The 14,656-nt window shown below is 43.5% G+C and overlaps 1 protein-coding gene across 1 annotated transcript in view; it reads right to left on the reverse strand.

The window, feature by feature from the left end:
• Positions 1 to 151: 151 nt before the first annotated feature.
• LOC114606318 (E3 ubiquitin-protein ligase NEDD4-like) overlaps positions 152 to 14,656 on the reverse strand; it is a 206,256-nt gene continuing 191,751 nt past the window's right edge. The window contains exons 5-7 of the mRNA XM_077935896.1: positions 10,258 to 10,339; positions 8,804 to 8,842; positions 152 to 485 (exon numbers count right to left, since the gene is read on the reverse strand). Coding sequence (XP_077792022.1) covers positions 435 to 485; positions 8,804 to 8,842; positions 10,258 to 10,339 — 172 coding nt within the window. The 3' untranslated portion in view covers positions 152 to 434. The remainder of the gene's footprint in view (positions 486 to 8,803; positions 8,843 to 10,257; positions 10,340 to 14,656) is intronic.

A 14,656-nucleotide genomic window follows, 5' to 3' on the forward strand; every position in this document is an offset into this window, starting at 1 on the left:
TCACCTATTAACTGACTCCATTTGTTTAAAACAAATGCGCTGGGGTTCCGTTCCACGTAGCATGTATTCATTTCATTCCATGTCATTTATTTTTTTTTTATTTATTTTTTAAAATGTTCCTTTTCCTACTAATATATATATCTCTGAGGAAGCAGCAACCAACAGTTTAAAAAACAAAACAGTCCTTTATAATAAAAGCAGAGCAGAAGGTGGGAGACTCCTGATTGACCCCACTCCTGCCTTTCAGTGATTCCAACAGGAAACTCCAAACTGTTTATAAGCCTGCAACCCATTAAAAAAGGTCACAATTCATATCCCCACATGCAACCATTTGATAAGTATTCCACCGCTTTCGCTTTATGTCGGCTGCAAAAAAGGTGTGGTTATGGCACAGCCACTGAATGTACACTAAAGATAAAAGAACACTTACCAATCTATTTTTCATCAAATACTTCAAAGAGTAGTCTGTGGTTAGATGGATCTACCTAGAAGATATAATAAAGAATTTAATGGAATTATTTGTTTAAAAACAGACTAACAGTTATTTAGCAGTTACTTAATTCAACGTTCTTTATTTACACTGTTTTTAAATGAATCTTTGGTGTGACATGAAGAATCGGAGTTGAATTTTCCAAGGGCAAAGCAAAGAGGGACAAGCAAACTCCACCTTTCTCCCATCGCCCAGCAGAACCCAAGAAAACGCACCCAAAATAGGGTGTTTTGATTCCTTATAGGAGCTAAGGTCTCACCACGACTGTATCAGTCAGCCCAGCTGCCCCCCCAAAAATAACACCTATAATTTAAGAGAGAAAAAGAGGATCTGTTAAAGAAACAGGTATGATCTCCAGATCACAACCTGGATACTTCATTTCCCTCTAGGAACATACAGACGTACCTTAGATCCTGAACGCCTTGCTACTCGGACGTTTTGGCTCCCGAACGCCGCAAACCCAGAAGCGAGTGTTCCAGTTTGTGAATGTTCTTTGGAACCCGAACGTCTGACACAGGTTCTGCAGCTTCCGATTGGCTGCAGGAGTTTGCTGCAGCCAATCAGAAGTCGCGCTTGGGTTTCCAAATGTTTTGGAAGTCGAACGGACTTCAACTGCAGATTATCCAATGGGATAATCACTTACTGCCCACCATAATTTCAGCAAAGCGCGTTCTCCTTCATGGAGAGCACATGTTGCGGTGGGGTCTAACAGACACACCCTCTTGGTTACTGGGCGGGACCATTTGGATGGCCATGACTGTGATTTGGGCAATTGAGTTGTTGGGGAGATTTTGATGTTAACATTTAGAGGGATGGCCCGAAGGTTATATATTCTTGGGACGCAGTTTTTTCAGTCCCTTTTGCTGCGTGCATCGGATCGCCCGCCCACCCTCCCTAATTTAGGGCTGTTGCGTTTGACCTTGCTATGCCTGTCATGGGGTCATCTGCTTTTGGGGCAGGGGCCCGGTAGGAATTTTGCCCATTTGGCAGATTGGCTGGTGCCATTTGGTTTTTGCCTACTGCATAGCAAATCGTCACAACTTGTAAGGTTGCAGTTAGGCATTAGTTAAAAATTGGTTGGTGGAGGGGTAAGGGTTGGCTGTGCCTGCCCCTCCAATGCTGCTGCTGCAAGGGAATTCCATTAAAGGAATCCAGGGGTTTGCCATGCTTTTGTCCATATCCCTGGCAAGGGGCTAGGGCCGTGCAAACCCCTGGGAGCATGAGGGGAGGGGTGACGGTATGCTGCCATTCTCCCCCCAATATTGTTTTCCCTTACTGGCTTTTGCTGGAATCCGGAAGTCAGTTCTGTCCCAGGGCGGGGACAGATAGTTGTAACAAATACCTAAGCAACCATTCACATTATGTATTTTAATAAAGTTGTGGCCAAAATTATGCCAAAAACCTTAAACAAACATTTCTGTGTGAATTTGTGATTTATTTAGGGGGTGGCTTGGGGGCCTAGAGATGCAAACAAATTTCTGTTGATCATATATCTAATCTCAACAGCAGAAAAACCAGCCTTTGGAAAACCTGCACACAGGGTTGCTATGCGAATGATTAGCATTAAGTTAGCCATGACTAATCCCACCCCCTGTCTTCACTCCAAGCTGGGGGAGGGACATGCAGAAAAGCCGGCTGGTGAGCTTCTCTTAATGTTAGAAACATTGATTTGATGAAGCCTGATTTAAAAGAAAAACACCAGCATGCATATGTTGACGCAGACAACATAAAGCCAGGCTGCAACAAGAGTCCCATGGTTAGACAGGGAACATCTCCCACACAGAGCATCATATGGTGGCACTTCCCATGACTAACTGGGGCTGATGAGCTGAGAGTCCAACATCTGAAAGGTCAAAGGTTCCCCATCCCTGGTATACTCCACCATGAAAGTTCGGAAGCAACCTTATAATGAATGCTTCACTTCTATATTTTCAGAACTATATTTTCTATACTGGCAGGCAGGGCTGGGAGATATACTGTCCAAAATCGGTTTGAAGTCCACATCGTGGAAGCGGTTTCATAATATTCGACACTGCAATATATTGCAAATCACGATGTGTGCATGTGCTATGTAAAAAATAATAATTGCAATGTGGGAAAAACCACGAAGCCCGGTGATCGCTCCTCTCATGATTCCTGCCACCCCTGTTGCTCTGTTTACAACAGCTGTAACAATATGTTAAAGGTAAGGGTTAGAAACAGGGATAAGAAAGGAAAGTTCCCACATGAGAGCTAGGAGGGTCCAGGGTTTTTCCCCCTAGCTGGAACTCACAGGAATTCAGTTCCTGCACCTCTCAGGTGGGCACCATTGCCATTACAGTGGACGCTCACATTGCGAACGTGATCCGTGCGGGATGCATGTTCACAACCCGCAGCGTTCGCAACCCACAGCGGTGCGCCTGCGCAGGTTGCGATTTGGCGCTTCTGCGCATGCGCAACCGCCAAAACCCGGAAGTAACCAGTTTCGGTACTTCCGGGTTTCAGCAGTCCGTAACCCGAAAAAACACAACCTGAAGCATCTGTAACCTGAGGTATGACTGTATAAGAGAACAAGGGAAGCATTCATGGTGAATTCTGGCACCTATTTTTCTAGAAAAATAGCACTGGGAGGCTCCAACACTTTCTGAGTGAGACAAGGGTTAAGAGTTACCTCTGAGGGAGGGCTCTGCATTTTCTTTCTTTCTTTCTTTCTTTTTCTGTTTTTGTTTTTATTTAGATTAGTTTCTTTCATCTTGTTGTATTCTATAAAAGCTTTAATAAAATCTTAAGGGGGCAGAAAATCTCCTCCTTTAGACCCAGGCCTAAAACTGAGACAGCTCTGAATTCAGGGCTGATATATTTTTCCTCACCCATGCCAGCAACGCTCGAGGTTTTTGAAACTGCAGTGATATACAAAGCCGTAATTAACAGTTATTAACAGGACTAAAGGATTTGAGTGCGCAAACTGTGTTACGCAGTGAATGCATGTTTATTCGGAATTAAGTCCTACTTTGTCTAATAGAACTTATTCCCAAATTAAGTGTGCATAAACTAAACATAAATAGGATTGTGGTGCAAACCCCTCCATGATCAACAGTAAGTGTGTTTAGGATTTCAGCATTAGAAACCTGAAGTATAACATGACCAGACGTAAGTTCTGGTAGAAAGATTCCTATTAAACTTTGTTGTGACTGGAATGGAAAAAGCCGGGACCAGACATGTGGGGTTCAGTGCCAAGACAATTCCCAGGGATTGTGCATTACTAATCAAAACAGGCTTGGACCATTTCTTCCCACTCTTCCTTATGGAGAACACTGAAGAGATCAATGTGTCTGGGACAGCAAGGAAGACTGCAGAAACAAAATCGTCTCTATTTTCTCTGTTTAAGCATGCTATAAAAATCAACTTGAAAACCACTTACGATCTTTCCAAATTGAGAAACTGCTAAAAATATTGTTTCCAAAATGCTAACAAAAAAAGTCCAACTGCACAGACACTATTTGAAAAAGATACTACAGTTTTAACAATCTACAATGCCCCAGTGTTTACAGGCAGCTGCTCCAAAAGATTAAATTTAAACTGCTGAAATATTACCTTGCCTCCCTTTCCTCTCTCTCTCTCTCTCTGCTTTTCTCTTTTTAAAGGAAGACATCCGAGAGTTTAGACAGCGTTCTATGGTAACTGGTTAACAATATGAAAGTCCCACTCACTTGCAATATTAAATCTGAGAAATCATTTAAAATATTGTTTTCTACTTTCCCTTCATCTTGTTGAGTAAGCCAGCCTGGGGAAAGTATAATGCAAATGAGTGGTGTGTTTTTTTCATGGATCATGTAAAATAAGTGTAAAATGATGCACCTTTAAAACAAATTCCAAATATGATCCTTAAAAATATGAACTGCTCTGCTCTGCAAATATATTTGCCTCTCTGGTATGGCTTTGGCCATCCGTAACTGTGAAATTAATCCTTTTTGCCTACATATTGTGCCACTTTATAGGATTAGGCTGTAAAGACTGGTCCCTTAAAGCCAGTGTTTTCAAAATGAATTTCCAAAGTAGTAATGATTAGAACTTGGAAATGCAAAATTTACCCATCGTATTTATAACACATGTACGGTTTGGGTGCTGACGTCCACTAATCACTTAATCTAATCCTGGCATCTACTGCTTAGTCCTTCCCCTCTTGCCTTTATTGACTAAAGCAACAAGTTGAACTGCTTTCATCATCCCAATCAGTCACTCTCCCCGCTAACTGGATTCTCAAAACTTCAGTGCTAACAACCCCTGGAAATAATAAATAATAAATAATAATTTTTTATTTATACCCCGCCTTTCAGAAAACCAGGCTCAGGGCAGCTAACAACAAATTTAAAACACTTAATTGTGATACAACAAAAAACAGCATAAACTACAGTATAAAAGCGTGAATAACAATAAATTCAAAGTTCTAAAATCAATTTGGGGGAAGATCCATCCAATAAACATTAGATGATCACCAGGGCTAGCTGGCTAAATTAGTCCTATTTGGGTCAGCAAGGAGGCCAGGGGAGAATTAGCTGTGGGGTCCCAGAGTGGGTAGGCTTCATAAAAGGGGAGGGGGAGGGAAGGAAGGAAGGGGAATAAAAGATTTGGCTAAATTCAAATTGAAAGCCAGGAGGAATAGCTCTGTTTTACAGGCCCTGTGGAAGTAGGTTAAATCCTGCAGGGCCCTGGTCTCATGGGACAGAGCATTCCACCAGGTCGGAGCCATCACTGAGAAGGCCCTGGCCCTGGTGGAGGATATCTGACTTCCTTAGGACCCGGGACCTCTAAACTATGATTATTCATGGACCTTAAGATGCTCTGTGGGGCATGCCAGGAGAGGCAGTCCCGTAAATACGAGGGCCCTAAGCCACAAAGGGCTTTAAAGGTCAAAACCAGCACCTTAAACCGGACCAAATACTCAACTAGGAGCCAGTGCAACTGGTAAAGCTCTGGGTGAATATGCTCCCATGGCAGGGACCCCGTGAGGAGCCTTGTTGCAGCATTCTGCACCCGCTGGAGTTTCTGGGACAGTTTCAAAGGCAGACCCTTGAAAGGGATGTGTGAGAGCGTAGCAGGTGAGTATTGGGACAGGTGAAACAGTAAAAAGTGGCTGGCCGCAATGCACTTGTAAAATGTGTATGGCAACAAAACTAAACTAAAAATAAACAAACCACCATCAGAAACCTCTTAAACTGGAGGAGAGAGATTGTCCGTGCGGTCATGTTTGTGTAGAGGCTTTCTAGGCTGGAATAAGCCAGAACAAGTGAGATACTGGCAATATTTTTTAAACAGAAGACATCTAGTAAGTGCATGGAATCACAAGCTAATAAGAATCAAATAAATATTCCAGCAGCAGACAGTACAGTTCTTCCAGGATAATGAACAAATTAATAGTCCCCAAAGGTACATCAAATGGCCAAGGATCAGCTATCACTAAAGAGTGTGCTATGCTTGGAGCACCCTATTGCGATGTTTGGAGCATCCATCATCTCACATTTGTAGGATATTGACTGTGGAAAGGAATTCTGCCTCCATTTCAGTGATCTTTGACAGTCACTTCACTCCTACCATTCCTGTTTGTTATGTACTGAAGTTCTCACCCTGTGCCAGCAGGGGGATACTGTAGATAGTTCTCACTCAGGTCCACATATGCAAATAAGGGGTTGAAAGTGGCGCTCAGTGATTGGATAGTTACAGAGTGTGTTACAGTTGCGTTGTAGTGGAGCTCTATATAAGCAGGCTGGCTGAACCCTTCAGTTCAGTTCTGGCCTGTGAATAAACAAGAGCTGTTGAAGAATCGCTGTGTCGTCTGATAGGTTCACCCACAACTTAACACTGTTCATGGAACATTTATTTGATTCTTATTAGTTTGCGACTCCATGCACATATTATATGTCTTCTGTTTATGAATTTTGAAACAGTATAGTGTTATAAAAATATTGTCAGTATATTATTAGCTGACGTGTTGCATGTTGTTGTTCAGAGTGTTCTGTTTTGCAACACAGGGGATTTTCTTTGGTGTAGAACAAGTGAGATGGCAGAACATTTTAAACAAAACAAAAAAATGTGATAAAGTGCACTTGGTCAGAAAGATATGGGCTCAAATCTGACTTCTCCCTTGGACTCATCTGTATAGCCTTGTACAGAACACTTATGTGTCACAATGTACATTACAAGGGCACTCTTCCAAGTTTTGGAGCAAATTTGCCAAAACTGTGGCCACAACTACACCAGGTCTTTAAAACTCTCTTGCCTCCTGTTTTGTTTAATGAGAACGAGGAAGTGGCATGAGTACAAGGCACTCTAATAAAGACGATGCACACCCAAATGCCAGGGGAGTCAATTAAATTTGCCTCAAGTCAAGTCCCAAATTAAATACCCAACATCTACAGACAGGAGTGCGGAAGACTCTGAGACCCAGGAGAGTCTACTACCAATCAGTGCAGACAGCACAGCAACAGATGGACCAATACTCTGAAGCATAAGTTGGTCCCATGGTTTTGTGTGCTTGGTATCCCAATGATACTGGTGTCATAATTTTTGACCTGGCAATATACTGCGAATTGTGATTGATGGGGGGGGGGGTGCGCGCTATGCAAAAATCACAATGTGGGAAAAACTGGAGCCAGCCAACGCCTCTACATAGATCCATCCTTATCTCAGACATGGTGATATATTAGTATATCACATTGTTTATCTGGTAATATATTACGGTGTTGAAAACCAGATATGGCCCAGCCCTACTGTTCACATCTAAATAGTTCCTTATTTCAGACATCGTGGTGTAATGGTATATCATGATATTTAGCTGGTGATACATTGCGATGTTGAAAACCAGCCCCACTGGTAAAGTGGCTCGTTTGTAAGAACCGATGGCTCTGCTCTAGGGTAAATCAGAGGTAAGAAAGAAAATTCATGTCTTCACTGGAAATAAACACCGGAAGCAGAGGGGAAATCTCAGACAGAAAGAGTGTAGACGATGATTGGCTTGCCCCTCACCAATGCCAGTAGCCAAACCTGCATGGAAAGGTGTGGCTAGCTAGTCAGCAACCCCACACTCTGACATTGCTGAAAGTAGGACTCCCTATCTCTAAAGGTAAAGGGACCCCTGACCATTAGGTCCAGTCAGGGCTGACTCTGGGGTTGCGGCGCTCATCTCGCTCTATAGGCCAAGGGAGCCAGCGTTTGTCCGCAGACAGCTTCCGGGTCTTGTAGCCAGCATGACTAAGCCGCTTCTGGCAAACCAGAGCAGCGCATGGAAACGCCAGAGTGGTACCTATTTATCTACTTGCACTTTGATGCGTTTTTGAACTGCTAGGTTGGCAGGAGCAAGGACCGAGCAACGGGAGCTTACCCCATCGCGGGGATTCAAACCGCTGACCTTCTGATCAGCAAGCCCTAGGCTCTGTGGTTTAACCCACAGCGCCACCCACGTCCCTATCTCTACTGCTGCTAATTTCTGGTAAGTGTAGGAAGTCATCCTTTGCACTCCATCCCAACAAGGTTTATTCAGGCAAATTCACCCATTGCCACTGAGCATGCCACAAGCGCTTGTGACACAACTGTACTGGGAGCTGGAAGTTATGGTACTAGGACTATGGATACAAGCTTGGATTGGGTTGAAAGCAGGGATTGGGAACCTATGGCTCTCAAGATGATGGACAGCAACTCCCGTCAACCCTAGACAACAAGGCCAAGAGGCATGAGGGGAACTATATCCCAGTGCCTTCTGGGTAGCCTTGGGTTCTGCATCCCTGTTTTCTAGTCTTCATCCAATGCAATAGATTTATTGCTCAGCTTCAATACTCTTGCCCCACAAAACCAGAATACTAGTCCAGCAATCTTCACTGTTTAAAAAGCTTGAACCTATCTATAAACAACAACCTGCAAATTAAACCCACTTCCTTTCCCCCACCTCCAGCCTTTTTCGTTCACAGCCCTTTGTTTCCTCTATATGTCTATTTGCCTCCATTTTCCCCCTTGGCTTAAAATATCCTGTGAATAGAAATGGGGATAACCACTAGTGTAAGTTGACCCACCTCGCAGGGATGTTGTGAAAAAGATAAAACATGTTGCAAATTAAAAGCACTATTGTATATTACAAAATCATTTCCAGAGAAGGCCATGTTTCATATGGATAGAAATGTTTTGTAAATGTTTGGTTTAGCATGTTTAAGAAAATAAGAGTTGCTCTGCTGGATCATTAGATTATGGGTCATCTAATTCAACATTCCATTGTCAACAGCACAGAGCCAGATGCCAGCTGATCACACAGGAAATACGCTTGGCATTTAAAAGCAGAACACTTACTCTAAAATAAAATTCTTCATTCCATTTCGGATTCAATGTCTGAAAGAAAAAAGGAGGAGGGGAAATCACATTTAGCAACACCAAATCTTTAAGAGCTTTAGAAAACGCTGAAGGTCTGACATTTCGCTGCAATTAAAACAAAAGTGACATTCTTTGTTAAGAATATCAGAAAGTAAAGTAAAAAAGAACTAGAGAGGGAAAAAAACATCATAGCAACAGCTTTCATCCGCAATAAAGACATTGTCGTCAAAAGGCTTCAAATTCATTTGCTGAGCAAACTTCGTGTGGGAGGGCATGTGAAGTGGGATGAGCCAGAAATAGACGTCAACTATAAATAGGAACTTCACAGTGGGAGGCAGATTGCTGATGACCTGGGCAGAGATGTCTTAATGAAGGCCGTTAAATATTTCATTATTAAAATTCTTCAACACGTTACTGGGGAGTGGGAGAGAGCGAGAGGGTACATGGTCAGTGTGTGCAAGGAGAGGAGTAGATCTGGATCTCTGAAGCAGAATCGCTGGTAAAAATGACAAATATAAATTTATGATCGGCACAGAAAACCACTTTTTGCACCAAGTATTTCAGAGGATAACCTTTTAAAGTTGCGGCCAAAATTGATATTCATTCATTTTTTAAAAATGTATAAAAAGGTAAAGGGACACCTGACCATTAGGTCCAGTCGTGGCCGACTCTGGGATTGTGGCGCTCATCTTCCTTTACTGGCCGAGGGAGCCGGCGTACAGTTTCCGGGTCATGTGGCCAGCATGACTGAGCCTCTTCTGGCAAACCAGAGCAGCACACGGAAACGCCGTTTACTTTCCCGCCAGAGTGGTACCTATTTATCTACTTGCACTTTGACGTGCTTTCGAACTGCTAGGTTGGCAGGAGCAGGGACCAAGCAACGGGAGCTCACCCCATCGCGGGGATTCGAACCGCCGACCTTCTGATTGGCAAGTCCTAGGCTCTGTGGTTTAACCCACAGCACCACCTGGCAACAAGTGGGAAAAACCCTTAAGCGAGCCCCTCAAGGTGGCTCATAAATGTGTGTATGTGTGTTATGCTATGCCTTTTTTGACATGGGCATTACATAGGGATACTTTTCACAACTGTGATCTGGGCAGTGGAGTGGTGTAAGTGAAGAAAAGAGACAACAATTAACCATAACCTTGTTCACTGCCCCTGCTCAGGCTGCACAGAAAAAGCATTTGGGTTCCTGAACTTCATTCTGATTGTGCACATGAAATATAACACATAGAATTCTACAGGGTATGGTATTAGTGTGGGAAAAGAATCACGATCCAAGGATCCCCAGGCATGCACCTCCAAATGGTGGAGACGTCAGGCGTCATCCTGGTGTCTTCACTTGGCCGCAAGTAGCTGACAGCCAGGTGTAAAATGCGCCTGGCTAATTTCGAACACTGTCCAACAGTTAAGGATATATTATCACCACTTACCTTTTTAATAGTTTTTGTCTGCACCAGGGCAAGTTCTCGGTTTTCATCTGCTACATACAATGAAAGTTTCACATACGGGTCACTGCAAAAGAAGAACTTGCCGTTAATGTTCCGAATCTCCATAAAGAACACATGATGAAAGAAATTTCATTCATTTTTATTTAAAATTTAACAGACACACACATGCACACACTTTATGCTAACTAATGATAGCCAAACCATTTGTAAATAAGCCGTTATTGAAATAAAAAAAGGTAAAAGGTAAAGGACCCCTGGACGGTTAAGTCCAGTCAAAGGTGACTAAGGGGTTGCAGTGCTCATCTAGCTTTCAGGCCGAGGGAGCCAGCGTTTGTCCACAGACAGCTTTCCGGGTCATGTGGCCAGCATGACTAAACTGCTTCTGGCGCATCAGAACATCGTGACAGAAACCAGAGCGCACGGAAATGCCGTTTACCTTCCCGCTGCAGCGGTACCTATTTATCTACTTGCACTGGCGTGCTTTCGAACTGCTAGTTTGGCAGGAGCTGGGACAGAGCAACGGGAGCTCACTCTGTCGCAGGGATTCGAACCACCAACCTTCTGATTGGCAAGCCCAAGAGGCTCAGCGGTTTAGACCACAGAGCCACCCGCATCCCTCATTATTGAAATATGTTTGCATCAGCTGCTATAGGATGCTGCAATTTGGGCTTAGTGGGCTGGGATAATGCAGATACCTGAAATGAACTACATAAATGTTAAGTGTTTCCAATGAATGAGAATTCTTTTCCATTCATTACTGTCATTTCATTCATTAATTGTTGTTCTACACTACAATCTTACACATGCTCACTAAGGAATAATACCCACTGAACAAGTAGGGCTTGCTTCTGAGCAAACATTATGTGGAGTTGCGATGCTATAAATTTAAATTCATCGGCACTAACAAATCTGCAAGCGTTTGAACAACGTCAACACAACAGAAGGTCTCCCCAAGCATTTGCAATTTCTCCTAAACAGACGGACCACCTGTTGCTTGGTTCCAAAGAGGGGGGAAAACTTGTGAATTAATGTAACTGAAATGGTCAGATACCCTCTAGTGGTTACACTTAACACAGTTAAAACACAGAAAGTGGCCATCCGCCATATGGCAGGTTGTTCTACAATAGCTATTTTCCACATTCATTTGAAAGAGAAAAAATGGGGGGTGGGGCTAAAAAAAAGACGAAGCAAGCTCATCCTGTGAACAAAGTGAACAATTAACAAATCTAAACGATGTTGTGAAAAAAGGCTGACACGCACACAAGAAGCTCAAATTACTGTGTAAAATCGTAGTAGTAATGGAAAAATTTTAAACTGCTAGCAAGTTAATTCAGGTTGTTAATTTCAAATGAAGATAATTTTTCTCCCCAATAATTGTTCTCAATACTCACAAATGTCAAAATTATATAAATCTTTTAATGGTTAAGATAAGAAAGTATACGCAAGAGAATTAAAAAATCTCATTCTGCCGCCTGAGTCCCAAGACATTTTGCTGCCTGAGTCAAATGATAAGATGGTGGTCCTTCTCGTCTGGGAGTCAAAACTGTACATCAGCATTGGTGGTATGATAGCATCTTCCATTGTGCCCAAGGCAGCAGGCCAGGATAGGGGTCCCAGAAGGAGAATGATGGAGAGCTCAGGAGGAAAAGCCAGAGGCTGTTACTTTTGCCCTTGGGCATCTGCCGCCTGAGGCAGTTGCCTCAATCTGCCTAATGGTAGGACTGGGCCTCTGTCCACATAACAGAGGAATTTTTCTGCACATGCTATATTGCCACATCTAATATAGAGGGAAAGTCTTACATGAATAACTTGGAAAAGGGGGTGGGCGTGGGGAGAGAACATTTCCCCCCAAATGCCCATCCCTTTAGTATCACAGTCTTATATTGCTTTAAACAGATACACTAGCAACTAAATATATATTGGAAATTGAACATTTGGGGAATATTAAACGATCGGTGAAATTATTAGTTTTGTGTGGGAAGAGGCAGAACATATCCTGTCTACCACAACCATTTAATTAATCATTCACAGTTAACAGTAATCCTGTTTTTACTTCCTTCACAGTCATATAGATCCAGAATTGTTTGCATTTAGTCATCAGAGGATCACAAAGCAAGCATTTAACAAATCAATGGAACCACCTACCTGAATACACATACAAGTAAAATAAATAAAATTCGCCCAAAATACAAGCATAAACAAAATTTAAAAGTCCAACTCTCTAGCGAGACACAGCATTCTTCCTTAAAATATATATATTCTCCAATTGCCACACAGAGAAAATGCAAACATTGCCAATTTTGTCCAAACAGTAAATAAGATCCAAGGATCCCCAGGCATGAACCTCCAGATGGTGGAGGTGTCGAGCGCCTTCACTTGGTTGCGCGTGGCCAACAGCCAGGTGCAAAATGCGGCCGACTAATTTTGAACACTGGGTGCCTCCCATCACTCCTCTTTGTCCAGCCAGTCCCCGACAACTGTGTACTATTAGTAGTATTAAATCAATTTATATACAATTAAGTTATATAATTTAAATTAGTTTCTATGTGGTTTCTAAATTTAAAAGCTAATTGCACAAGCATTAACATGCATACTAAAACAATCCCATTTAAATACATACCTGTGTGTGTGTATGTACACACACACACACACACACACACACAGATACACATGATTCATCACCACCATTATATCTTAAAGGTAAAGGGACCCCTGAACTATTAGGTCTAGTCATGACTGACTCTGGGGTTGCGGTGCTCATCTCGCTTTATTGGCCAAGGGAGCCGGCGCACAGCTTCCGGGTCATGTGGCCAGCATGACTAAGCCGCTTCTGGCGAACCAGAGCAGCGCACGGAAACACCGTTTACCTTCCCGCAGGAGCGGTACCTATTTATCTACTTGCACTTTGACGTGCTTTCGAACTGCTAGGTTGGCAGGAGCAGGGACCAAGCAACGGGAGCTCACCCCGTCGCGGGGATTTGAATCGCCGACCTTCTGATCGGCAAGTCCTAGGCTCTGTGGTTTAACCCACAGCGCCACCCGCGTCCCCCATTGTATCTTCCACCTGTTTAAATCAACTGTCTTAAAAGAGGGACATACAGCTTTATAAACATAGATGGTTCCACTGCATGAGAAGGAACTCAAGATTTGCCATGCCAAAGGGACTGTCCACATGCAGCTGCAAGAACACAGAACTTTCTGCTGAACATGCAGACATCAGATGTGGGACAATCCCACTGCCACCTACACAAGCTGAAACTCAGCGAGTGGAGAAGGTGAGTCTACATCCTAATAACTAATCAAAGCAGACAATGTTGGAGGACTCAAAAGTCCTAGAAAAGAGAAGATACTTGAAATATGTTTCTCTCCCCACAACGAACACAGCACAGCAAATGCAGTTTGTGTCGGATTACACAAACGTATACACCATCACCTAGAGGTGTTTTTTTCAATACTTAGTTGCGCAGTTGCCTAAGACTCTGCCTCGATGGTGAGAGCGTCCTACATTCCACCATTAACACATGCAAATCTTACAGGTCAGATTAGTACAACCATTTCTCAACGGAGGCATGAACTGGTCTACCTCTTCTCTCTCTAAAATAGTTAGCACTTACATAAAGTTGTTTCCAAGGGCCAGAACTTTGATCTGAGACATAACTGCCATCTGACAAGGACTCTGCCCTGTCAGGAATGCGTGCAGGAGCCAGGCCCTGTGACCAGTAGGACTTTGCAGGACTGGGGCCTTCCTAAGTTTGTTCTGAAGAGGCAAGGAGCACAGGTGAGGCCAATTGGTAACTCACAGCACCTGGTGGCAAGAGCTGGGGAGGGATAGAAGGTCAGCATTTCCCTTCGGCTCTTTGCCACAGCAACACACTTCCTGCCTTGCTGCGTTTGACTTCATGACTCCTTGCTTCTTGATCCTCGGACCCTTGACTTCTTGACTCCCGGCTCTCTGACCCTCGGACTCTTGGCTTCCTGACTCCTGACTTCTGGACTCCCATTCCTGCTCCCACCCCGCCATCTTGCCCCTGGTCCCGACGTCCCCAGCCGGGACTTTGATACCCCGTGAACCGCACCGGTGACATGCCCTCACAAGGGTTGATACTTTAGGCCAGGCATAGACAAACTTTGGCCCTCCAGATGTTTGGGACTACAATTCCCATCATCTCTTGCTAACAGGACCAGTGGTCAAGGACTGTGGGAATTGTAGCCTCAAACATCTGGAGGGCTGGAGTTTGCCTATGCCTGCTTTAAGCAAATTCATTCATCACCACATCAGAGTGCTACGGAGCAACCAGTCAAACAAATATCTGAACCATCTGGCAATCTCAGTGGCTATCTTTATTTTATTTTTATTTTTTAAAAAGGAGAGCCTGCAGAG

Source organism: Podarcis muralis, chromosome 11 (assembly GCF_964188315.1).
Source record: "Podarcis muralis chromosome 11, rPodMur119.hap1.1, whole genome shotgun sequence".
Classification (NCBI taxonomy): Eukaryota; Metazoa; Chordata; class Lepidosauria; order Squamata; family Lacertidae; genus Podarcis; species Podarcis muralis.